General features: G+C 41.9%; 1 protein-coding gene across 5 annotated transcripts; it reads right to left on the bottom strand.

Moving 5' to 3' along the window:
* Positions 1-1,223: 1,223 nt before the first annotated feature.
* On the bottom strand, positions 1,224-24,027 carry LOC124122363 (putative uncharacterized protein DDB_G0271606). 5 transcript variants are annotated; one of them, XM_048389377.1, is made up of 14 exons: positions 23,728-23,797; positions 23,136-23,246; positions 20,915-21,125; positions 18,162-18,320; positions 17,001-17,132; positions 16,128-16,199; positions 14,483-14,609; positions 12,468-12,639; positions 11,357-11,461; positions 8,409-8,511; positions 6,783-6,971; positions 5,206-5,333; positions 4,865-4,984; positions 1,224-3,168 (listed from the first exon to the last, which is right to left on the bottom strand). In XM_048389377.1, the coding sequence occupies exons 3-14, from the start codon at positions 21,123-21,125 to the stop codon at positions 1,294-1,296; spliced, it is 3,393 nt and encodes a 1,130-aa protein (XP_048245334.1). In that variant the 5' UTR covers positions 23,136-23,246; positions 23,728-23,797; the 3' UTR covers positions 1,224-1,293. The 5 variants fall into 5 exon arrangements, with proteins under 5 accessions (XP_048245334.1, XP_046341364.1, XP_046341366.1 ...); XM_046485408.2 differs by lacking the exons at positions 23,136-23,246; positions 23,728-23,797 and adding an exon at positions 23,917-24,027; XM_046485410.2 differs by lacking the exons at positions 23,136-23,246; positions 23,728-23,797 and adding an exon at positions 23,901-24,018.
* Between the last annotated feature and the right edge of the window lie 1,902 nt (positions 24,028-25,929).

Raw genomic sequence — 25,929 nt, 5'->3', positions numbered from 1 at the left:
AATATTCCAGGAATATCACGGCGGGGGACACCAGAAATGGGCTTCACACATTGTGCCTATGTCGGGAATCGAACCCGGGGTCTTCGGCGTCAGGACCGAACGCTTTAACCGTGACTAGGCTACCCGACCGCCCCCGACTACAGTAAACTACGGTTATAACGAACACGCTTATAACGAACTGACCGATATAACGAACCTATTTTTAGTCCCGGGTTGTATATATGCTGTATATATGCTTATAACGAACTACGGTAATAACGAACTAAAATTAGTGGTCCCTTTGATTTCGTTATAACCGTAGTTTACTGTATATGAAGTGAGCGAGTTAGTGAGTGAGCTGGTTAAACACTGCTTTGAACAGAATTCCAGGTATACAAGGGAGCGTCTGCTTCATGTGGGAGCAAAGCACGAAGTAATGCAAGTCTGAGATGTTTACCACTTTAGTGAAACCCACCAGGGTATGGTGCTGACCATATTAAAACATAATGAGAGCGGAATTCAACCCACTTTGGTTTCTGGGTGCTGTAGGACCCGCGCCCAAGGAGCCCAAGGAACGCAACTTGGCACAGCAAATTGCTGTGAATTAAAGGACTGGGCTATCCATGCCCTCAGGAAGTAACTTAGGGTGAACGAATGTTGTTTGTTAGTTGGAGAGGTCGTCGGGTACCGAAGTGGTTGAAACGTCCACTGGTCATATACAGAGAAGGCTGGTTCAATTTTCTACATGGTGAAGCTCATTCCTGTTGTCCCCCAGGATATATAGCCGAGTCCTTACAAGCAGCATAGAACTGTGAAGATCCAGTTAAGAATTGGTCTTACCCAATCCCGGCTTGCCATAAAAGGTGACTATGCTTGTCATAAGAGGTGACTAACCGACTGCTGACTTGGTTGATGCATGTCATCTTATCCCAATTGCATGGATCGATGCTCATGATGTCTATCACTGGACTGTCTGGTCCAGACTCGATTTACAGACTGCCGTCATATAGCTGGAATATTGCTGTGTGTGGCTTTAAACAACAAACAAACAAACAAACAAGCAGCATACATCCATCACCCATTTGATGGCTCTTATTCAGCCACTGGGTTCTTTCCGAAAAGGTCTTTGTCCTCAGTCTTTTAAAATATGGGAGTTATGCAGTTATGTCTTAATGCAAAAATCGCTTCCTGGTATGGGGCCCTGGTACCAATAGGGGCTCATCTCAGAATTTCACAAACCATAATTTTACTGATCTTCATTTATTTAATATACATTGAAACCAGCATGTTTTGACACAAATCTGCCTGTACATTCTACTGGTTGGCATTGTGAGACTGTCCGTTAGATATGGTGATGGTCAGAGCTTGTGGTGCAATGATGCTCAAAAGCTCTCTCGGGAACGAAGACATATCCACCGATATTGTTGGTTCAATTGTTGACTCTCCACTGTTATTTCTGCTCCGTGTGATGTTATCTGGCAAGGTTAAAGGTGACACAAGGTCAAAGTCACCATGTCTGTTTATAACAAATGACCTTAACATTTCATCGAGTTCGCTTGAAGGTGTCTGATGACCACTTCTTAATGTCTCACTGTTTGTGTTGGGGACTGATTGAACGACTAAAGCACAATTGACTCCTTGTGAATTTGGACCCGTTTGACCTTGATTTGAGTCATGACCTTGACCTTGACCTACACTTTGGAGTTGAGCAAAATCACCTAACCCATGGCTCTCAAGTTCATTGAAGTTGATCTTGGTGGAATCTTCTGCTGCAGCATGCTGGGCAAGTAAAACAGAAGATGGCTTCTGTTCTTGACTGTGTTGACGAACTTCATTTAAACCATGAAAGGAAACTGGCCCACTGGAGGTTTCAACTGATGAGTTAACTGTGCTACACTGAGTGACATTTTCAGACTGGGGAGCAGTATTAGATACACCAGTTGGACCAGAATTCTTATGTTTGTGTCTTTGCAATGAATGTGCAGCATTACATGGCTCCTTACAATGAGGCAATTCAATCTGAGTTTCAGCGGATCTTGATCCTTGTGAAGAAGCTGTAGACGCGTCCTTCCCCAATGACTGACTCTGTTGAGATGAAACCGCACTGTTTTCCTTGGTCTCTGGATGGGGTGCTAATTTGTTCACCTGTTTCTGTTGGATGGAAGGCTCGGTATGTCGCTGAGACTGGACAAACATCTGCTGAAGCTGCTGAAGCTGCTGAAGACTTATAGGACTTCCAACGGGGAGCCGAGCAGGAACACAGATATTCTGAATGCCTCTCTGTTGCATCTGTTCAGGGTTCAAGGGGGCTACAGTTACAAACTGGGGCAGCTGGGGCCTGCTTGAGTCTTGGGGATAAAATGGCACCTGCTGGTTCTGTGGCTGTTGTGGTCTTTGAGCTGGCTGAATTACTGGAATTCTCAGACCCTGCAGGTTGGGACGAATGTTCTGTAACTGAATCGGCTGAGCAACAACTTGAGATAGCTGTTGTGGGTGAAGATTAATTACTTGATGGATCTGGTTGCCAATCTTAACCATATTTGACTGTTCAGAACTTGGAACATTCTGGATGTGTGTTATTTCATCTTTGGTAAAATGTCTCAACACATTCTGTTCTGAAATTTGAATGGTTTGACCAGTCATTTCAGTGGATTGATTCGTCTTTGTCAGCGGAGTATGTGCTGACCTGGGCTTCTGATCAGACACGAGCTGTGAGGATGTGTTTTGAACTTCAGCTTGGGTCGTGGACGTCACAGCATTAGATTTGATGGGACTTGACTGCACCACATACTGAGGTTGAGCGAGTTTAATCTGAATATTTGGTGCTTGCAGATGCAAAACATTTGGCTGAGGGTTACCAAGAACTGGAACCTGAAACTGAGGATGACCATTGCTGAACTGCTGCTGGCTCTGAACGGTCACCTGTTGCCCTGAGCGACCAGCAGTCAACTGCTGGACCTGGGAGAGTACTGAGCTCTTTTGTGTGTTTGATGTAGTGGAGGTTGGTGTCGTCTGACCTTGAGTCAGAGCGACAGTTTCCAGCTGGGTGTTCTGGGAATTCGGGGTGTGCGTCTGGGGAAGCTGGTTCAGGGTGCTCTGGGCTACATTAGCCTGGAACTGAGGGCTGTTGGCAGCAGCTACTTGGAACTGCCCCAGCTGGGACAGCATCCCCTGTACCGGGGCCAGACTCTGGAGAAAACATTGAAAAGCCAGTAAGACAGTTATCATGGTTATCGCTTCAAGTGATAGGATGTCTTCAGATTTGGTATGGTTTGTTTAACGCCGCACTCAGCAATATTCCAGCTATCTGTGGGCGGTCTGTGTCTGTAAATAATCGAGTCTGGACCAGACAATCAGTGATTGACATCATGAGCATCGATTCACATGACTGGGATACGATGAAATGCATCAACCAAGTAAGTGAGCCTGACCACCCAATCCCATTTGTCACCTCTTACGACAAGCATAGTCGCCATTTACGGCAAGCATGGGTTGCTGAAGACCTATTCTACCCCGGATTTTCATGTGATAACCTGTGGCTGCAAGTACCTAGATTTGGATAAACATCACAATAAATAAGTCTGTGTCTTCTGAAGCCATTTGAACTGTATTTCAATCATGTCTCAGCATATGAGTACAATACAAGAGATAAATCCTGGCACTGGTCATACCAACATTTACCATGATGTTTGTGAAACCCACAAGTACAGGCACTGTGCTGACAAACCAAGGGGATAATCTGGGACTTGAACCCATTGCCTGATGATCACGCCAGCAAAGGTGAGGTGAGGTGAAATGGGGTTTAACGTCGTGTCCAAGATTATTGCACTTATATAGCGACGTGCATTTACATGTGTGTGTGTTTGTGTGGCTGCTTGTACTAGTCCGGACTGATGCCAATTTATAGTGCTCGCTCACTGAGATACCATGCCTCAGTTTAAATGAATACCCCACTCAGACACAGTATACTGACTCCGAGCCGACCAGTCCTTGTTTAAGCCCCTTAATGCCGAGCGCCAGACAGGGTAACAACAAGTTCCATCTTTTAACGTCTTTTGGTATGACGCGGTCGGGGATCGAACCCTGGACCTTCCGCTCTCCGGGCGGACGCTCCACCACGGAGGCGGTCCGCCAGTAAAGGTGCACACATAGTGCAGGTGTTTTGTGAATTGAGCACTTTGTGATGAGCATGAAACCTGGCACAGTTGTAGGTTGTTGAAGATATGAATACACAATATTGGTTTAGTCAATAGCTCTTGATTAAGTCATAAAGATATCCTGAAGAACAAAATTATTATTCTTTTCATTTTTTCTCACTTTAGGTCACCCAATTACAGTTATGTCCTTTACAGATGCAGAGTCGAGTATATACTTTCCAAATTGTTAGATTGTGGCCTTGTGGGTCTCTTTCATACAAGATATACCAGAATTTCATTCCTCCATATTGAAAGTTTGAAGGTGGCCCCCATATCTTAAATATTTGGAATGTCACAACCTACAACTGTGCCAAGTTCATGCTCTTATCACAAAGTACACAACTGTCCCTGGATCTGTCACAAACGACTGGACTATTAGGCACCCAAACTTTAGTATTCTGGGGAACCTTGGGATTCACTGCTTCAAAACATCCAATTTTTTTCTAGGAAAGGAAGAGACAATCAATTTATAAACAATTTCACAACACATTGTTTTTCCAGGACATCCTGCATGGCTAACAAACTGAGAACAAATTATTTTTTTCTGAAACAAACTGGTTGGCCCCTTAGCAGAGGGAGCTGCTCTTCTTAGATCACTCTTCAAAAAATCTGATTCCATATTAAAGTTAACAATCAATTAGGAAATGTTGGTCAACTAGTCTGTGTGAGTGGTCGACATCAAGCATTACCTCTGGTCTGGCAATCTGCTGCATGAGGGTCTGTTGCATCATTTGCGTCTCGATCAGCTTCTGCTCCAGCATCTTCAGCAGCTGGGTCTGTTGCTGCATGAACTGCTGCTGAGCTTCATTCTGCACACAAAACACAGCTTTACGACCTTGACCCTCACTGCCACAACCTTGACCCTCAATTTCAATTACCATGACCTCTACTGACACGACCTTGACCTCAATTGCCACGACCTTGACCTCAATTTCAACGACCTTGATTCTCAGTTTCAACAACCTTGACCCTCAATTTAAACCACTCACATTGTTGATTATGTCTGTTTAGAAGTACATTGTCTACTCACATTCCCTTGTTGTGTCTGTGGCTGTACAGTGGCAGGAGAGGTGACAGTGCTGCCTCCCGAGATGGTAGGACTCGTCTCGGACGGACATGATGGAGATCCAAGCATACTAGACGTACCAATACTGTCATCTAAAATAAAGCAGATTTGGCCATCATGGAATGCTTCACATCACAACAGCATAAAGATCGTCCAATATACATAATACTGAGGACAACACATAGACAGCATGTGACCCTGTACCTCACCTTAATCTTGGGACAAAAATCTAAGTTTTTCACGCTTATTGGGTCACAATAAATACATTTATCGATTTATTAATATGTTGGTTGGTTTGATGTTTTACGCCGCTCTCAGCAATATTCCAGCTATATGACTGCGGTCTGTAAATAATCGAATCTGGACCAGAAAATCCAGTGATTGACAACATGTGCATCGATCCACGCAATTGGGATCGATGACAGGCATCAACCAAGTCAATGAGCCTGACCACCCGATCCCGTTAGTCGCCTTTTACGACAAGCATAGTCGCCTTTTATGGCAAGCATGGGTTGCTGAAGATCTATTCTACCCCGGATCTTCACGGGCCTATTCTGTTGGGTCTCAATAAAATCAAGTGAGTTTTGTGTTTGATGGTGAGACTAAGGGGAATGAAAATCTAAAAATTTGATCTATTATTGCCTTACTCTTATGACTGAAATGATTTAGATCATACAACGATAAACACGTCCACACAATAATGGAAAGCACACTGTGTCAAACAATAGAGTGATACACAAACAGTCTAGTTGCCTATGACCGTTTTTCTTGTTGGTTCGTTACTTAAAAATGCTGCACTCAGCAATATTCCAGCTATATGATGGTGCCCTCAGAATAAACAAATCAGGACCACACAATCCCGTGATCATTATGCCGATCATTGATACTCGTTGTACAGGTGTGACGACATGCTTTCAACCAAGTCACCGCTTCTGCTAACTATGTCCATTTTGTCTCCTACAACCAGCACAGGTTGCTGGGGACCTATTCTAACCCAGAATGAACCCAGGGTGACCTATTACTGTTTGTTTTGTCCGTTGTTTAACACCACACTCAGCATTATTCCAGCTTCATGATGACAATCTGTATATAATCGAGTGTGGACCTACAATCCAGTGATTGACATCATGAGCATCAATCCATGCAGTTGGGATTGATGATATGCATCAACCAAGTCAGTGAGCCTGACCACCCGATCTCGTTAGTCGCCTCTTACGACAAGCATAGTCGCCGTTTACGGCAAGAATGGGTTGCTGAAGATCTATTCTACCCCGGATCTTCACGGATCCACCTTTTACGGCAAGCATGGGTTGCTGAAGACCTATTCTACCCCGGATTTTCACGGGTCCGCCTTTAACGGCAAGCATGGGTTGCTGAAGACCTATTCTACCCCGGATTTTCACGGGTCCGCCTTTAACGGCAAGCATCGGTTGCTGAAGACCTATTCTACCCTGGATCTTCACAGGTCAGTCTACTACTACCATGGTGGTATTTTCAACATGGCCACAAGGATGGAACTGGAATGAAACATAGATCCTTACTGTGAGTTTGACTGAGAGAGTCGCTGGAGATTCGCCGTGGGTTTTCCATCCAATACTTTCTGAGTCCATGTTGGGGAGGCTCCCTCTCGCCGCCTGTCTGCTTCATCTGGTCGTTGACCTTCCCTATGGTACTGGCACTGCACCCAGTCACCCAAGTGATGAACTTGTAGCAGTTGGACCTCACTCCTCCTGAACACACAGGCAATGAGGCACGTGAGGTTGGTTTGTTTGTTTGTTTGTTTGTTTGTTTGACACCGCACTCAGCAATATTCAAGCTATTTGACGACGGTCTGTAAATAATCGAGTCTGGACCAGACAATCCAGTGATCGACATAATGAGCATCGATCCACACAATTGGGATACAATGGGGGAGTGAAATGGGGTTTAATCCTGTGTCCATTATTGCACTCACATAGCGACGTGCATCCGCATGTTCCTGCATCCTCTATATCTCCCAGGTTTCCATTATGGCACATCTACACTAACTCCTGAATCCCGTGGTTCGTGCGATCTCAAATTACCCACCCTTGAGTCATCAGTCAATATGACATGTTATGCTACTCAGTCTAAAGGACCAATCAGAATGCTAGTTACAAACCAGCCTCAATGTTGGGTTGGCGATAACAACATGGCGGTCAGTCCTATTGATTACAGTAGACTTTGGGGAAATTCAACACGGAAAAACTGTCTGACATGCAAAAGAAAGCCCTGTTTTTGATGGAAAGGATGTCCTCATGTTCATTAAAATTGGCGGCGCCAAGACCTCCCTTACCCATGTTCTTTTTCCTTATCTTGACGTTTGATTGGAAGATAAAATGTCAATGAAAATCAAGGGCAGTAATTTGGGATCATGAGAACGACGGGAGTTAGTGTAGGTTTAGCAAATTAGAGAGGATTGTGTTTGTGAGGGTGCTTGAACTAGTCTGGACTAGTTTTACAGTGTGATACGGATATGGATACCAACCCTGACTCCATTCCAACCAGGCCTTGTCTTGTCCCCATGATGTCAAGCACCAGGCAGGGTAATAACAAGTACCTTCAGGTATGAGTGTGAGTGAATAAGTGAGTTGGGTTTTACGCCAACTTGTAACAGTATTCCAGTTATTTCACGGCGTGTCAGCTTAATGTGGGAGGAAAGCCCCAAGTGATGCAGGTCTCAGACGTTTACCACTTTGGTGAAACCCACGAGCACGGGTATGGTGCTGACAAACCTAGAAACATAAACGGGGCAAACCGGGATTCTAACCCACAGTCATAGGTTTCTGGCGTGCCCAAAGGACGCAACTCTGCACAGCGAATCGCGGCCTTCAGGTATGACCTGACCTGGGAAAGATCCATCCATACGTAGCATAAGCTTCACCGTGTTCACAGGTACTTCATGATTCAATTGTTGCTGGTACCGTCGTCACCCTGAGACACCTTATTCTCATGTCTGGGACCTCCTAAGCATGCTAAGGGACCCACCATGCCCCTTAATGCCGAGCGCCAGGCAGCATGACAACAAGTACCATCTTTAAAGGTCTTTTGGCATGACGCAGCCAGGAATCGAACCACCAACCTTCGGCTCTCCGGGCAACGCGCTACCACTATACCACCGAGGTGGTCCTAAACATTTAAAGTCTCACCAGAGGGCGTTAACATTTCCGCCAAGACCCTCCTGGCTTCCTGTTGTCCTGATGTCGCTCGCTCCCTCCACTGCAGCAGCAGGCGATGGTGGGTCAAGGCCATCTGACAACACACACGTGGGAAATATAATATACACTTCTAAAGATTTGCAAATTCTATTCAATATGCATTTTAGAAGTAGCGGATTCTTACAAAAGTTTGCACATGGGTTTTTCGATTCATACCTAAATGAAACGGGAAAAAAAACACAGTCAATGCTTATAATTAAATTTGACAACAAAATGTTTTATCTACAATAGTTTAACCAAAAAGAGGAGTATATATCAAAGCAGACAAAAATGACAAGCAGACAAAAATGAATTGTTTAATTTTTGCACATAACTTGACACGCCTACAAAGTCAGTAGCCAATCAACGGAGAGTAGGATCAAATCAATGTTTATAGGACCTGTCAATCAAGGCAAGTGCAACAGTCAGACTTTAACGAACCGGAACAAATATGTCCGAGAGAAGGTGGCTGTTTCAAATGACATGGTCAGTTACAGCCAGATTCAAACATTAGCTCCCTGAGAATGGGAAGACACAGTTGGATCTCCAGTTAGACATGAAAGTTGTGGAGGAAAAACGGGCGAGCGAGCCTGAACGTTTGCTGTTTCATTCCTTCTTGGCCTGTTGGTCTAAGAGTGTAGTAGAGGACAATGAATATGAATGAATTTTGCTAAATGTAATATGTACTTTATTGATAATGATAAATACTATAGAAACTATCTATATTCCTGACTGAAATCGATACTATGGATCGGAAACTGATTTAACAATCGATTTATTGACTTCAAGTACTTACTAATAGCAATATATCGATATTTCGATTTATCGTGACACCCCTATTGGCCTGATCCACTAAGTCCCTGACATGTCCCCAATAGTGAGTGAGTGAGTGTGTTAGGTTTAACGCCGTTTTTAACAGTATTCCAGTTATATCGCAGCGTGTCAGTTTAATGTGGGAGGAAAGCCCGAAGTGATGCAGGTCTCAGATGTTTACCACTTGGGTGAAACCCACGAGCACGGGTATGGTGCTGACAAACCTAGAAACATAAACGGGGCAAACCGGGATTCTAACCCACAGTCATAGGTTTCTGGAGTGCCCAAGGGACGCAACTCTGCACAGCGAATCGCGGCGCCTTAGACGACTGGGCCACCCGTGCCCCCTGTCCCCAATACAGCAGCTGTGGATGTTCTCGGGCAGAGAGTGTACTCCAGAGACCCAGCACCGACAACGTAGTCCAGCTTGGGTAGCTCCTCAGACAGAATGGCAATCAATACCACAGGCAACAAAACTCAAGTTTATCAACAGTATGCCATCACGGTGTCGCGTATGCATCTTCCAAATGGTGAATATGCCAGATATTGATCAACATGCCCAAAATCTTTTTACAGACATTTATTGATATCAGTTCCCTTACCGCTTGTCAGTAGTATATGAAAAAATGACTTGAAATTAACAAAACCCCATAAAATCCGATGTCCAGTTGGAATGGATCATTATCTATTCATTGGTGTGATATCTGACACTTGCTCTACGCGATAAACAGTGAAACTTGATACTTCTGTGAAAACGGTTGGTACTCTCACACTCAAACAGTTTTATCTTAATGTATTGTGCTGATATTGTGTAAAAGGTATCAAATGTGCACTTGTAGGGACAATATCAACATGTCTGTGAACAAAATAATTCAAATGAAGTTATTATATTATACATGTATCTAGGTACTACTATCTGCTCAAATGTGGTTTATTCGTTTCCCGACCAGTGGATCCTTTTGCATTCCAGTTATCATTCTCAACTCCCTGGGGAGTATACAACCCAAGCTGCCGAGAGGCGCTAGAAGGTTTTTTCATCCACCTCACATATCAGGTACCCATTATCGCTGGGTGAACAGAGGCACATTTGAACTAAGTCACTTGATCCATGGTAGAAAAGGTCTTCAGCAACCCATGCTTGCCATAAAAGGCGACTATGCTTGTCGTAAGAGGCGACTAACGGGATCAGGTGGTCAGGGTCGCTGACTTGGTTGATGCATGTCATCGATCCCAATTGTGTGGATCAATGCTCGTGATATCAATCACTGGATTGTCTGGTCCAGACTCAATTATTTACAGACCGCCATCATATGTCTTGAATATTGCTAAGTGTGGCGTTAAACAACAAACCAACAACAACATGTTAACATTTAAATTGGTGAAATACCCTATAACAAGTATATTATTATTTGACTAGGAGCTCCATTATCAACAAGAAAACAGCATTGTCACTATCCCCCGCCATGGGGCACATTAGAACTTTGTTTGTTCATATAGTAGAGAACATAAAGTATAAAAAAGAGTCCTATAAAGCCTTAAGAAAAGATAGGCACTTGGGCCGCTTCATGTCATCAGAAAAAATGATTAAATGTGAACATTATACACACAAAAGGCCCCTTCTCTGGAGAAAAAAACTCGGTCATGATAAGTATCTCTTAGATCAGCTAACTCATCCCCGGGGTAGACACTCTGCAACAAGTAAAAGACAATTCCTGCATTTGGAGGAGGTGCAGATGGACCAAGTTTCCAGGAACCTCCACAGAAGACAAATAGTTTTGTTTGTTTGTTTGTTGTTTAACGCCGCACTCAGCGATATTCCAGCTATATGACGGCGGACTGTAAAATAATCGAGTCTGGACCAGACAATCCAGTGATTGACATCATGAGAATCGATCCACGCAATTGGGATCGATGACATGTGTCAACCAAGTCAGCGAGCCTGACCACCCAATCCCGTTAGTCGCCTTACGGCAAGTATGGGTTGCTGAAGACCTATTCTACCCTGGAATCTTCACGGGCATCAGACAAATAACGACCACAACCAGGAGAGACTGAGCCCGACAAACTGAACTGCGCTACAAACTCACTCGGACACAGTTGTCAATGCAACACTTTTCTGTATGCAGGTCCATCAGAGATCGCAGCTGTCCTAATGCGGCCTTTCCCTTCACCCTCTGAGCTCGACATCCTCTCTGAAGGGCAAGGGTATTGAAGTGAGTGAATATTGGATCTATATCACAGGTTCATAACACCAAATGTTCTTCGAAAGAGAAGCTCAGGTTAGTAGAGGTGGGTCCTTGTTTACAGGAAGCACTGAAGACCCTGTACTTACAGTGTGATTGATTGTGCTGAGATAGAACAGATAGGCATGGCGACATCTTCCCAAGACAAGGGAGATAACCGACTGTAAAAGTCCAGTTCCTCCCTTGTCGAACTAGGCTGATATTTCCTGGCTTAATTGCAGTGTCACCAGTGGCATAAACAAGTTATGTCCCACTCACTCACTCACTCACTCACTCACCCACCCACCCACTCACACCCACCCATCACTCACTCACTCACCCACCCACTCACTCACTCACACACCCACTCACTCACTCACACACCCACCCACCCACTCACTCACTCACTCACTCACACACTCACTCACACCCAGCAATCACTCACTCACTCACTCACCCACCCAACCACTCACTCACTCACCCACCCACCCACCCACTCACACCCACCCACCCATCACTCACTCACTCACTCACTCACTCACTCACTCACCCAACCACCCACCCACCCAACCACCCACCCACCCACCCAACCACCAACCACTCACTCTCTCACTCACTCACTCATCCACCCACCCACCCACCCATCCACTCACTCACTCACTCACTCACCTACTCACCCACCCACTCACTCACTCACCCACTCAGTCTCTCACTCACTCACTCATCCACCCACCTACCCAACCAACAACCACTCACTCTCTCACTCACTCATCCACCCATGCACCCACCCACCCATCCACTCACTCACTCACTCACTCACTCACTCACTCACTCACTCGCCCACCCACCCACCCACCCACCCACCCACTCACTCACTCACTCACCCACCCACCCACTCACTCACTCACTCACTCATACCCACTCACTCACTCACCCACCTACTCACTCACTCACTGCCTCAGACTGACAGCTGTACCTCCTCTGTCTTGAGCTTCTTGTGCAGGAAGTTGTTGGAATAGCGCAGCACCTTCTGCGTGGCCCTCTCACACAGCGACATCGTCCTGCGCAGCACCTCCCTCTTCTCCAACACAAACATCTCATACGCTGCAGACTTCTTCTGACCATTGCCTAGCCCAATATTCTTGGCTCTACAAATAACATTGTGTTTGTTGATTGTTTAACCATGCCAAGATTTATCTAGCAATTTTAAGCCATGCCCAGAGATTTATCTAGCAATTTTAACTAAATGCCTTTGGTAGACAAGTGGGAAAAAATGTGATTATTTTCTGAGGTACTTTCACATCACGAAGATCCAGGGTAGAACAGGTCAACCAATACTTCCTGTAAAAGCAATCTCATTAAAATCAGATCTTAGTTCTCGCCACCGCTAAACAAAGATCTGAGGACATCCCATTACGGGTCACGTCAGAACAACCTTTCGCGAATTTTGACCGACCAATGAAATGACTGACAAGAAAATCGACATTAGCCAATCAGAAGGCAGCTTTCTCGAGCTTTACGACACTAGCTTCAAACTGGCGACTACGCTTCTAAACATATTTTGACGTATTCTCTATTTAAAAAATTAAAACTGATAAGAAGAACATTCTGGAATGGCCTAGATTGTATGGATATAATCATAAAACCCGTAACTGTTGTTCGGAATACCCCGTGTTAAATATTTTGAGGTTGCATGATTAGAAAATACATTCCGACAGTTACTTTCATGATCTGGTAAGCGACGCTCTGATTGGTTGGATGAAAGGTCGTTCTGACGTGACCCTTAAAGGGATGTCCTCAGATCTTTGTTTAGCCATAGCGAGAACTAAGATCTGATTTTAATGAGATTTGCTGTAAAATATGCTTGTCGTAAGAGGTGACTAACGGCAGTTTTCAAACCGGATGTCCATTTTATCCCAAGATTTTGATAGGACTATGCATAGACTCGTTAGTCCAGCCAAAATGCAACTCCATAATTCAAACCTAGTTCGGCAAGGGTGGAAACTGGACATTTATAGTCAGATTACTCCCTGCCTCGGGAAGACAGTCGCATATTGGCCTTGGAGCAGATATAGACAAACCTGTGATGAGTGTTGAAGCCACCCTGTGTGTGCGTGTGGATGCTTGTACTGGTCTGGACCAATGTCAATTTTATAGTGCAAGGTCACTGAGATACAATGCCGCAGTTTAACATAAATACGTCATTCAGACACAGTATACGGACTCCGAACTGACCAGTCCTTGTTTTAGCCCCTTAATGCAGGGTAATACAATACCTATCCTTTCGCATCATTTGGGATGACGCAACCTGGGATGGAACCACTAGCCCCTTAATGCCAGACACAGTACACTGACTCCGCGCCGACCAGTCCTTGTTTTAGCCCCTTTATGACAAGCGCCAGACAGGGTAAGAACAAGTACCATCATTTAATGTCGTTTGGTATGACGCGGCTGGGGATAAAACCCACAACTTTTGCTCTCTGGGCTGACACTCTACCACGGACCACGGAGGCGGAGGTGGTCTCGCCATAACAGAAAAGGGTTGGAACTTTTGAGCAGTGCATTTCCACAAAGTCACAAAAGCACTAGGGAGTTATGGTAACATCTACTTTTACACTGGAGCAGTGTTCGAAATAAGCACCTTCCAAAGGCCTGTGCCAGGTAGATCTCATGTCGGGCCCGTAGTTTAAAAATTGTAAGGGTTCTTACCGCATGTAGATAATTCATGTGTCGATATATATTTGTTACAATGAGCTGCAGTCAGATTTTTAAATGAGGGCCTGAAGAGTTTAGTCAAGGCCTGCAGCTTCTAAAGTCTGTGGGTCCTGCAAATTGTTTTATTTAACACACTGCACTGGAGTATATATATTTTGTCCTTTTCTAGATATGCTTAAGAATACTTCATGAATGAAAACATTTTGGAGTTTTTTTCCATTTTCAAATTAGAGGTCTTTTCAAGGCTTGAACCTCTGTTTGAATCAAGTGTCCTACCTCTTGCCTTTCCTGCCAGACTCGGACAACTTCTCGGTATCATAGAACTTCAAGGCACTGAGTCGTTTGGCTTCCTTGTGTAACTCTGTCAACTCAAGTCCTCGCTTCCTCATGTCATCTTTGTTACCTGCACACACAGATCACAGAATAAATACATGAAGTTGGATGTTCATGACATGTTAATGTCATACCTCTTTTAGGAATCTTGCAATTCCATTGGTTAATCCGTACCGTGCATCTTCCCGAGGCAAGAGAGTTAACTGACTATAAAAGTCCAGTTTCCACCCTTGTCCAACTAGGCTGGTATTATGGAGTTACATTTTGGATGGACTAACGAGTCTGTGCATAGTCCAATCAAAATCAACTAACTGAAATAGAAATCCGGTTCATAAACTGTCATGCAGATTTCGGTCGACTGCAGGATTTGCAAAGCATGTGCACCGCTAACTCATTGTCATCAGATATTTTCTAAATCTTTTCATGTTTTTAATCAAGGTGCTCACGTGATTTGATGCACATCACGACGTAAGACTCGTTTTATCACAATATAGATCTTGATTATCGATCAGATCGTCTTGACTGGGCGCCACCGTTTTGTTTGAAACAAATGCAAGTGATATGAGAGGTTGAATCTGATTGGTCAATAGGAGAGGCATAGAAAGGACATAACCCGTAATAGCCACTGGTGGCGCTACGATCGAGCCCAGGAATTCCAGCCTAGTTCGGCAAGGGTGGAAACTGGACTTTTAAAGTCAGTTAACTCTCTTGACGCGGGAAGATGGTACCGTGTGACAAAACAATACATTTCAATGTAGACCTCCAAATCATTTGACTGACACAGACCTCGAATATTGACTCGTCACATGATCAGTTTTGAACTGTCACGTGATGAATGTTGAGTCGTCTGCTAGAAAACAAGATGGTGTTTGGTAGTCAAGTTTCCACCCTTGTCGAACTAGGCTGGTATTATGGAGTTACATTTTGGCTGGACTAACGAGTCTATACATATTCCAATCAAAATAGTGCAGTGAAAGCGAAATCCGGTTCGTAAACTGTCATGCAGATTTCGGTCTATTGCAGGATTTGCAAAGCATGTCCACCATCAACTTGGTGTCAAGAGATATTTTCCAAATCTTAATCAAGGTGTTCACATGATTTGATGCACTTCGCGATGTAAGATCCGTTTTATCACAATATAGATCTTGATTATCGATCAGATCGTCTTGACTGGGCATCGCCATTTTGTTTGAATCAAATGCAAGTGATACGAGAGGTGGAATCTGACTGGTCCATAGGAGAGGCTTAGAAGGGACATAACTGGTAATAACCACTGTTGGCACTACGATCGAGCCCAGGAATTCCAGCATAGTTCGGCAAGGGTGGAAACTTGCCTTTTAAAGTCAGTTAACTCTCTTGCCTCGGGAAGATAAGTTATATCATGTGTGTCAGCTTGATGTGGGAGGAAAGTGATGCAGGTCTTAGACATTTACAATTTTGGTGAAACCTACGAGCACGGGTATGGTGCTGACAAACCTAGAAACAGACTCCATGAAAACTTGGGTTTCAAACCCAAATCATTTCTGGCAAACCTAGGGGAGGTAACTCTGCCACATCTGGGCCCCTACAGTGTGTTTTTAAATCTCACCATCAGCTTCAATGTAGGCCTGAAGACACTTGCAGGCTGCCATCTTGAAACTAGGGCAGTAGAGAACCTCCGCTGTGAAATACAGGATGGAAATCAGACATGTTGTCATTTGAATTAATCTGAAACATTAGATGCAAAAGGGTGTTAGAATGCATCAAAGACTAATCTGACATGCTCTTCTTATCATTCTCATAAGAAATACAATCAGTGTTAGAACAGCCCATGTCAGATTTCTGTACCCTAACAACAAAACCTTTTTCTGACAATAGTCATACAGCACACCGATTTCATATTTCATCCAAGAGTGCATGACTTGCTCCAGTCGTTGCAGTAACCAAGGTTAAACCTTGTCCACTGGGTAACATGACAGACAGTGTTACATTGGTTTTTTTAAATGTTACCAAGATAACAAGTTGATCTGGATGGTAAAGTAAAATTGACTATGGTTTACATATCATGTTTGTGGTTATTGGGGTCAGACTTGGGGGGACTCACTGTTCTATCAAGACGTCATTTCTGTAGATTCGAACATGTGCTTGCAACATGATGACGCCGTAAATTGGACAATAGCAGGAAGGTCACATCCAAAAGTGGAAAAGATATGACAATCGGTATTGGGAGAAAGGGTACATGTAATTGATGTGAGGATTGTGAGAATGTGCGGGAAATATCTCATACAAGAAATAAACGACTCGTGGTCGTTGTTTATCATACAATAAAACACTGCAGGGAGAATAAACCATGAGTGGTTCGCACTCGTCATGTATTTCTTAAGTACAAGGACTTTCAAACCCTGACATCCTCATCATCCTAATCATCATCATCATCATCATTGCATCCCCTGGGAGGCTGACTGGGTTTCAGGGCACCTACCTTCTGGTACATTTAGTTCTCCTGCGAGGGTTGATGCGAACAGTTTGGCCTCCAGCAGATACTTGTCTTTCTCCTCCTGAGAGGGCAGAGGTTTCAACTTTTTTGGTTTCTTAGGACGATCCAGAGCTAACCCTACAAATACAAGCAGAGTAGTTCAAGGTCATTTCACAAATAAATATTAAATATTTCCAATTTCAGAAAGATGGAACTCTTGATGTCACATATCTTGTCAATATTATAAAGTGAAGCAGTATCACTCAGGGTACATTCTCTTGTTTAAGAATTGAACGTCAGTTTGGATGGGTTCATTGAAGTGTGAACGATTTAGGTTAAACTGTGTGAACCTCCGAGCTTGCGAGATTAACCAGCGCTTTAAAAGTCAGTATCTCTTAATAAATCAATTTTGTTCACCTCAGTAATTTTACAGAATTCATTTTTTTCACTTGCGTTATTAGTATTCATAGCTAGCCATTCCAAATCCAAATCACCATAAGGACAATCCATTTTGTTTCATCTAGCAGCTAGACGACATTAAACACCAGAACCAAAGCATTTATTTATGTTTTAGTCAGATTAAATGTTACAAGACCAGGCAAAAATACTCAATTAATTATATTGCTGATAAATGCAGGGATCAAAGAGAAAATAGAAACACGAGTTGATTGTAAACACCAATCGAGAATTCGGGGAAACCCTGGAAAGTAGTTCCGGCAAAAGTTCACACGATCAATTTCACAAAAAATTGTTCACATCATGTGGACTTTTCACTCCATTCACAGGTGTGTGAACTCCAAATATCAGATCACGTGACTTCCCCTTCAGCCAATCAGCAGGAAAGAAACAGTGTAAATTTTACAGTATGAAATTATTAGGTTTTATACCACGAACTGGAGGCAAGGGACGCATAAAACCACATGTACCCCTTGTTGCTTTTTTTCAGAAGATTCTGAAATATTTTTCACAATTTCATTAGTTTTTTTGTTTTGTTTTTTTAAAAACATTTTACATCTTAACCTGTTAACACCATGAACAATCCTGAGTCTAGTAGTACACAGGTACATCACATGTGTCCAAACAGTGCAAACACGCCATGACCAAAGCTAACACGGACCTTTGGTGAGCTAAATGTGAAAGACTAGAAATTGCACAATGTCCTCTCACCACAAGCGTTACAAAGCAGGAGAGTCTTCCCTGTGGTCGGGTCGATGTGGATTCTCGGACTCGGCATGTGTTTGCTACGCTTCACTCGAGAGCCTCGCTTTGACATCAGCGGGTTACAGACGTAGGAGGTCTTGCACAGGTCACAGGAAAACGGCATCCCTACAAAGTTAGAGCACATAGATTATCACCAGCATATACTGCACATCGTGCATTGTGCCTTTTGTCGGTTTTGTTGTTTAACATTGTCTCAACAATATTCGAGCTATATGACAAAAGCTTGGGATTTTGGTAATAGAGAATCATTTGTATCAGAAAATACTGGAATTCTCTTTTAAGCAAGTTTTTCAGATTATACACAAAAGTGTTGATGGATATTCAGGATGAGGCAAAAAACTTCAAATGTTCATGTTTGGAGAACATCTGTGTCTTGAAGAAGCGACTAAAAAAAAAAAAGTTGGTCCTTAAAGAGTAAAATGATTTAAAATCATAAAACGAGACCGGCTCTGTGTTCTGGTTGATTAAACGTCTGCCTGGACAGTGGAAGGTTATGGTTCAATCCCCTGGCTGTGTCATCCCAAATGATGCTAAAAGATGGCAGTTGTGATTACCCTGCATTAAGGAAATAACAAAGACTGTCGGCTTGGAGTCAGTATACTGTGTCTGAGTGGGTTTTCATGTTAAACTGCGGAATGGCATCTCAGTGGACTAGCACTATAAAACCGGCATCAGTCTAGACTAGTACAAGCAGCCACACACATATGCACGTTGCTGTATAAAAACAATAATATTTAATGCGACATTACCCCATCACCTAGATACTCCGTGATGAAATGTCTTTAAAAACAGAAATTGTGGTCAAAAACATTGTTTGAAAACATGTTTAATCCCAGATAAACATGACAGATGTGCTCTGCTTGATTTTGCTCCGTGAAATTGTCTTTTTAACTCCATACTTCTGGTACTGTGATCAAAACATAAACTTTCAGGTGCTTATAGGGCCTTTACACAGGATGGTGACCTTTGTGCCTTCCGTGTGCAACCATAAAATTTGCCAGGTCATCGTTGGAGGCTCAAAGGAGGCAGAATGGTTGCCTAGGTCGTTCCAAGGTGGTACACAGGAGGTTCGGACATCGCCATGGACGCCATGTTCGCCGTGAATTTTTGAACATGTTCAAAACAGTTGCACAAGGGTCGCCGAGGAGGTTGGTTGCTCAAAGGTGGCTCAAAGGAGGCAGAAGGGAGGCACAAGCATTGCCGTTGTTGCAGAATGAAGGCACAGTGGTCGCCCAATGGTCGCCAGTAGGGTTGGGAATTGGACCAAAAAGTGTATTGCGATATATTGCAATACAGAGCTCCAGATAAGCTTTTGGTGTTGTGGGTATTTTACCCATGGATTTTAAAATCATTGGATATCAGTAATTCTATCTGCATATTCAAATTTCTGTTACCCACTAGTTTTTACACATGTGGGTATTTAAGTTAAATATTTAAAAACACTATTCATCTAGTCCCTGCAAACTGGTGTCGTGTGGGTTCGAGAGCTTTATAGGACTCAAAAATACCACGATACTTCCACAAGAAAGTGTGATGGCAAATGATCATGATGTAACTGTCATCGTGGAGTTTGGCAAGGTTGACGGAATGCCCGTTTATAATTTCAAAATAAGTTGCTGATTTGCTAATCGAATATGCAGGGTTACTTCACAATATTTTGATGATACGCACAAGTTTTATTTTTGTAGCGTATCTGTAATGTTCGTTGCGTATTTGATACGCTTGGATTATATTTTACTGCGTATTTCTGCATTTCTGATGCTTATTATTGCAATATATTGGGAAATAATTTCTACCAAGAGAAAAGCTTTTTTTCATATCCCTTTGACAAATATTAATATGAAAGCTGCAATGTTAACAATTTGGTCAAAATTATGAACCAATTTTAATAAATTGTACTATTATTTTTATCTACAATCAAATAAAGAGTATGAAGCATTTGTTTTGTCTTTGTTTTGATTTAATAAGGTAAGACTATACATCATGGCATATACATGTCTGTCACAGTTTGAATAATAAGGGAAAAACCGATACACCAAAAACGTATCGCGATACGTATCGTGATGAATTTGTATTGCAATATACCGGTATACCGATAAAACCACACATCCCTAGTCGCCAGGTAATAGATGCATTCTGCTGCAAATTTTCCTGTCAATCTAGGCACTGCTTCTGCCTCCCTTGTGCCTCCTTTGAATGATGACATTGAACAATCACTGTGGCGACCGCCGTGCCTCCATTTGGACCAACCCTTGAGAGACCATGGCAATGCTTCTGCCACTTTTCTGCCTCCTTTGAGCGACATGTAGTGCCTCCTCAGCCTGTATCTGCAGTGTTTCATTGTGGTTGCAGACGCTGAACATCTCGACTCAAGAAAGACTAAGACTCAATAGACCCAAGACATCGTGCCTGGAGCAATTACACAGAAACATGATTTCCTGGGTTTAGGCGACCATTGAGCGTCCTGGCCAGTTTTGATTGCCCAAAAGTGGCCCAAAGGTCGCAGCCCTGTGTAAAGGGGCCTTAAGGAAGCCACAAGGCTGGTCAGTTATAAGAATACTTTCATTTACCTTCATGACCCTTTACTAAAGATGTCTAAAACTGTCAAATCTGGCGATTCTTGTAAGTGAAACAGGATCTAAGTCCTAACTGTCCTATAAATAATACAACACTTAATCAGTTCAATACAAATGACTAACCATTTGGCAATTTGTCATACGGTCGATCAGGTGCAAAGGACGATCCTGAGATTGTCTTTTTCTTCTTCTTCTTCACTGCCTGCCCTGATCTGACCTTTGTTGATAGCTGGTCAAGGTCAAGGTCAGGTGAAAATGACCTTTTCTTTTTTCTCTCCCTTTCACTTTTCCGGTGACCTTGACCTTCAAGTGCTGAACAAGCAAACTCGTCCATCTGGAAGGTAACCAAGGTAAAATGTGTCAATACTAAGTTACTTTCTCGACTCAAATACAGTGTAACATTCTTTTTGTCACAACATCTTACAAACAAATTAAGCAAGTCCAAATATATCATTTCTTTTACATATCCACTTGTCACTCTACAGTCCCACACACTCACTCCCAACAAACAGATATCCACAATATAATCTTGTATCTCCAAATTGACAGCTATACATTGACATTCTGACCATGTTTTTATCTTCTGCTTACTCAGGCCACAACCTTTTTATTTTTCGTTTCACAGACCCTACTGAAAAGCAGCAGGAAGAGAAATAAATAAAACACAAAAATATGTATTTTTATTATTATGTCTCACGCTAGTAGTGAGGGAGTATGGTTTTTACACTGCTTTTAGCAATATTCCAGCAAATTCACGGCGGGGGACACCAGAAATGGGTTTCACACATTGTACCCATGTCGAGAATCTAACCCGGGTCTTCGGCGTGACGAGCGAACGCTTAAACAACCAGGCTACCTGACCACCCCTCTCCTGCTAGTAATCATGTTTATATAGACCCTATTATATAACATAAAATGTTATATATAAATTCCATGTCTACATCACAAAAAGTGATTCAAGAAGACACCTGCACTTTTAACTCTATAGCAGAATGACTTTCTCATATTATAAATGACATCATTAATTCTATTTCGAAAGACCTTGAGTGGAAAAGTTGGAAAAAATTCATGAAACATAAAATTACAAAACTGTGGCCTTAAGAAAATAACATTTCTCCCAAAGCAAAAGGACAGTTATATTTCCCAAATTATTAATCCTACATGCTACAAGAAGAAATGGTACTTGGCACAATGCAATATAAATTCAGTCATTATTATTTTATATTAAAAAGTGATACATTTAAATGTCCCTCCTGACTTCAGGGATTCCTGGAATAAAATCTGGAAAACACAAATAAATTTGCATAACCTACCCCACTACATAAGTTTTTTTGCTTGCTTGTTAGTTGTTTAATGTCGCACTCAGCAATATTCTAGCAAAATTACTGCAGTGAGGATTTGATATTTTGGTTTTGTTGCTAAATGTCATTACAGGGATATTTATCTAGATCTACTCAGAGGCTGACACTTGGCTCCAAGTCTTCAGCAGATATCATAAAAATGTCTGAAACTGTAATTAAAAAATTCCTAATTTATGTTATTATATAAAACTGATAACTAAATTTATGGCTTTCCATATCATGTAGTCTAGGTAACCAGGTCTTAATGTTTTGTTTTATTTTCTTGCATTGAATGCCATCCAAAAATACAATGTTATAAAACCCCTGAAAGTAAAAAAAATAAGATTTTATATTTAAAACAAACTTTTTCTCAGTTTGCCCACCAAGGGCACTTAGAATCTTATTTAATCCCTGCATTAATTAAGTTGTTTGGGTCTGTCAATGAAAAAGATAAAGTACTCTGTCTCACAGACCCGAGAGAAATGAAGTAAGCATAAATATTGTTCTGAGCTCCATGTGGATTATATTTTATTAATTTTATAGATACATATTTTTAAAAAAGAAAACTTTATTTCTGGGACTAGATGTCAGTCTAATAATGAAGTGGGGGGAAATATGCTAAATCTCCAAAACATATTAAAACTTTTACAGTAAAAGTTACTCTATTCTATAAGAGAATGGTTTGTTTGTTTATTAGGTGCTTGCAGTGACCAGATACATTTGTGGTATACAAAATGGTATAACTAACAATTCACATTTTAAACCTACCTAAGAATTTAGATATTTGAGAATGTTATTTGTGTGTGTGGGGGGGGGGGGGGGGGGGGGGGGAGGAGGTACCAACTTGAATACTTGTATTGTGTTTTGGGCAGTTTGCTTTCTTCCACATAAAACAGAGGCCATTTATTTATAGGCCTACCGATATTTGCGCTCTCACCATGCTCACTAGCCTAAATCACAGGACCATGTAATTAATAACTAATAATAATAATAAAGAAACTCACAATACTTTCATAGACGAGGCCTTCTATGCGAGTTTGTTTGTTGTTGTTAGTTACATCAATGGTCCCATGCCTAAATCCACCGATTCCATCAATTTCTGCATTCTCCAGAATCTGTTTTATATTTGTAAATAAAATATAGATCTATTGTGTTTATGCTGTTTAATTTGTACTCAGGATGAAATATGTAAAATGCTTAATCTAATCTATATCTTCATGCCTGATCTGAACTGCCAAATGGCAGGGCTTTGACTAACTGATGTTATAGGCCTAAACATTGGCGGAAGCAAAAGTTCTGCATTCTAAATAATTTATGTGTTATCATGAAATCATTAGATCGAGTTTAATTAGTCAATGGGCTCTGTCTGTCACTGATGTCAGTCTGAATAATTCCTTCGGCGAGTAACAACTGAGTAAGAACCAGCCTCCTCTAACTGATGTGAACGCTTATTTTACTCCTAGGCCTATGGAGAATTCAAAACATTTTACTTTGTTTACATTCAAAATACTTCACAAACTACATTTTATAACATTGCGATTCCAAGATAATTCAAACATAACATAGCATATGATAATTATTCTAAAATGCATTTACAAGTTATTGGGAAAATACAAAATCCAAGAAGAAAATGACACATTATTGAAATACACCCATTGTGTTCGACCGGAAGTGCGTGTTGGGAGAAACGCGATATTTACAATCAGAAAATACGTCAATGTCTAAGCCAATTTAGTAAATTTAGTTATCATGTGCAATATTTACGTTACCTGTCATACGTTTCACCTTTGTTTGCTCTTTGTATGTCGATGTTGTCAAAAACAAACCGAGAAACGGCTTACACAAAAGTTTATCGTTCCGCCATCGCATTGACTGTGGAAGGTTCACTGAACTCTCCCAAAGATTGTCGGGCGGAGTTGCTTCCCTTTGAACATCCACGTTCTTGATTCAAATCCATGGTCATATTAATGCATATGGACCATGTTATAAATATGAGTACAAAATAATATTAGATACAAATACACATAATATTTTAAAATGTTGGCACATCTTTCATTCTTACAAAACATTTAGATATATTATTGCGAGACCATAAACCTTCCGGTATATCAATTTATGATGTACAAATACAAAAATCAGATGCAAAAGAAATTATCAGTCGAAACTACAGTTTTTAAATAAATATCATAATATCAGTTCATGTAGCTATTATCAGATGCAACTGTACGCGGGGTACCATTTCCTCTTAAATACTAGTATACCCTTGTGTTTTATCGTACAGATAATTAATAGGGGAATTCCGTGCATTAACACTACCTGGCGTTTAATGGAGACCCAGCCGTTTATACGTGACACGCAGTCTAACCGAGGAAATATATATATAATGGTATATCCGGTGTCAATTGAATGTCTGAAAATAAAACTTGATCCAAAAAATACCAGTGACAACGGAACAACAAAAGTTGGAATATATTGGGGGATATTATTTATTATGAAATTGTGTGCTCTGTCTACAAATACATATCCCCAAGAATATAAATAGTAGCTACCCAACGTTTTTGGTCAGATTATTAAGCACCGTGGATCTAATAACCACCAGGCCTTGTCCAAAAAATAACGTCCGGTGAATTGTTTGTTTGTTTCTTGTTTGTTTGTTGTTTAACGCCGCACTCAGCAATATTCCATCTATATGACGGCGGTCTGTAAATAATCGAGTCTGGACCAGACAGTCGTGTGATTGACATCATGAGCATCGATCCACGCAATTGGGATACGATGACATGCATCCACCAAGTCAGCGAGCCTGACCACCCGATCCCGTTAGTCGGCTCTCACGACAAGCATAATCGCCTTTTACGGCAAGCATGGGTTGCTGAAGACCAATTCTACCCCGGATCGTCACGGACGGCATTTGGTTATTGCAGAGTTTGAAAGGACGAGTTAGGGGAGTGTCCTTTTTGTCTCACTGGAAATGTTCGGAAAACATTGAAATATTTATTAGTGGTGTGTAAATGGATTGTGACCACCCAAATACACCCCAGTGGGATTCACCGGGTATATATATATATATACTTATATATTGCTTGCATTGTAACATAATATTATATTTTTTGTACCATATTTATATTAAATGTGTAAATCCATTAAACTTACATATCTAAGCTTATAATTGTGAAATGTTATAAATGATATATCATGTATAGCTTATAAGTGTAGTAGATTATTATTTAATCTGCTTGTGTTTTGATGTACTAGATATAATTGTATGTTTATTATTGTATTCATTGTTCCAGGGTGTCGGTTTATCACCACAGAAAATAAATAATCAGACCTCACACCCTAGCCTGTGTCATTATGTTATCTGGGACATATATGCACATATAATGGCTACAACAATAACAAGCCTTCTTTCTCATACTCGAGGCATAGAGACCATATACAGAGCGGCATATGGATACCCGAAGTCTGCTACAATCCCACGAATCACTATAACCAGCATTGTACGGGTCAGCTGAGATTGTGTGTCCTTTAATAATTCTTCTAATCGTAGAAGTTCATTGCCAGTTTGACCAAGGTCCACATAGCCAACCAATTCTCCCGAGGACCTGTCATAAATGAGTCCTTCGGATTTTTTCACTTCGTCCTGCAATGCCGGCTAAGGATTTGGCATGCCTCAAGACTTGGCTTCAGTCATCAGGTGCTTAGCATACTGAGGATGGAATCGAAGAATGCTGGGCAAGGAATGAGAATAGTCAAAGAGAGTTCTCCTGCTTGACAACTTTATTCCGTGCAGCATCA

This window comes from Haliotis rufescens, unplaced genomic scaffold, assembly GCF_023055435.1.
Source record: "Haliotis rufescens isolate VD_foot unplaced genomic scaffold, xgHalRufe1.0.p SCAF_8, whole genome shotgun sequence".
NCBI lineage: Eukaryota > Metazoa > Mollusca > Gastropoda > Lepetellida > Haliotidae > Haliotis > Haliotis rufescens.
This window is presented reverse-complemented; position numbering and strand designations above follow the sequence as displayed.

Coding starts and splice junctions, on each gene's coding strand:
- LOC124122363 (XM_046485408.2), bottom strand. CDS start 24,000: ATGCGATGGCGGAACGATAAACTTTTGTGTAAGCCGTTTCTCGGTTTG. Junction 12,640..14,482: donor TCTGGCAGGAAAGGCAAGAG/GTAGGACACTTG, acceptor TGTTATTTGTAG/AGCCAAGAATATTGGGCTAG. Junction 6,972..8,408: donor GGAAATGTTAACGCCCTCTG/GTGAGACTTTAA, acceptor CTGTGTGTTCAG/GAGGAGTGAGGTCCAACTGC.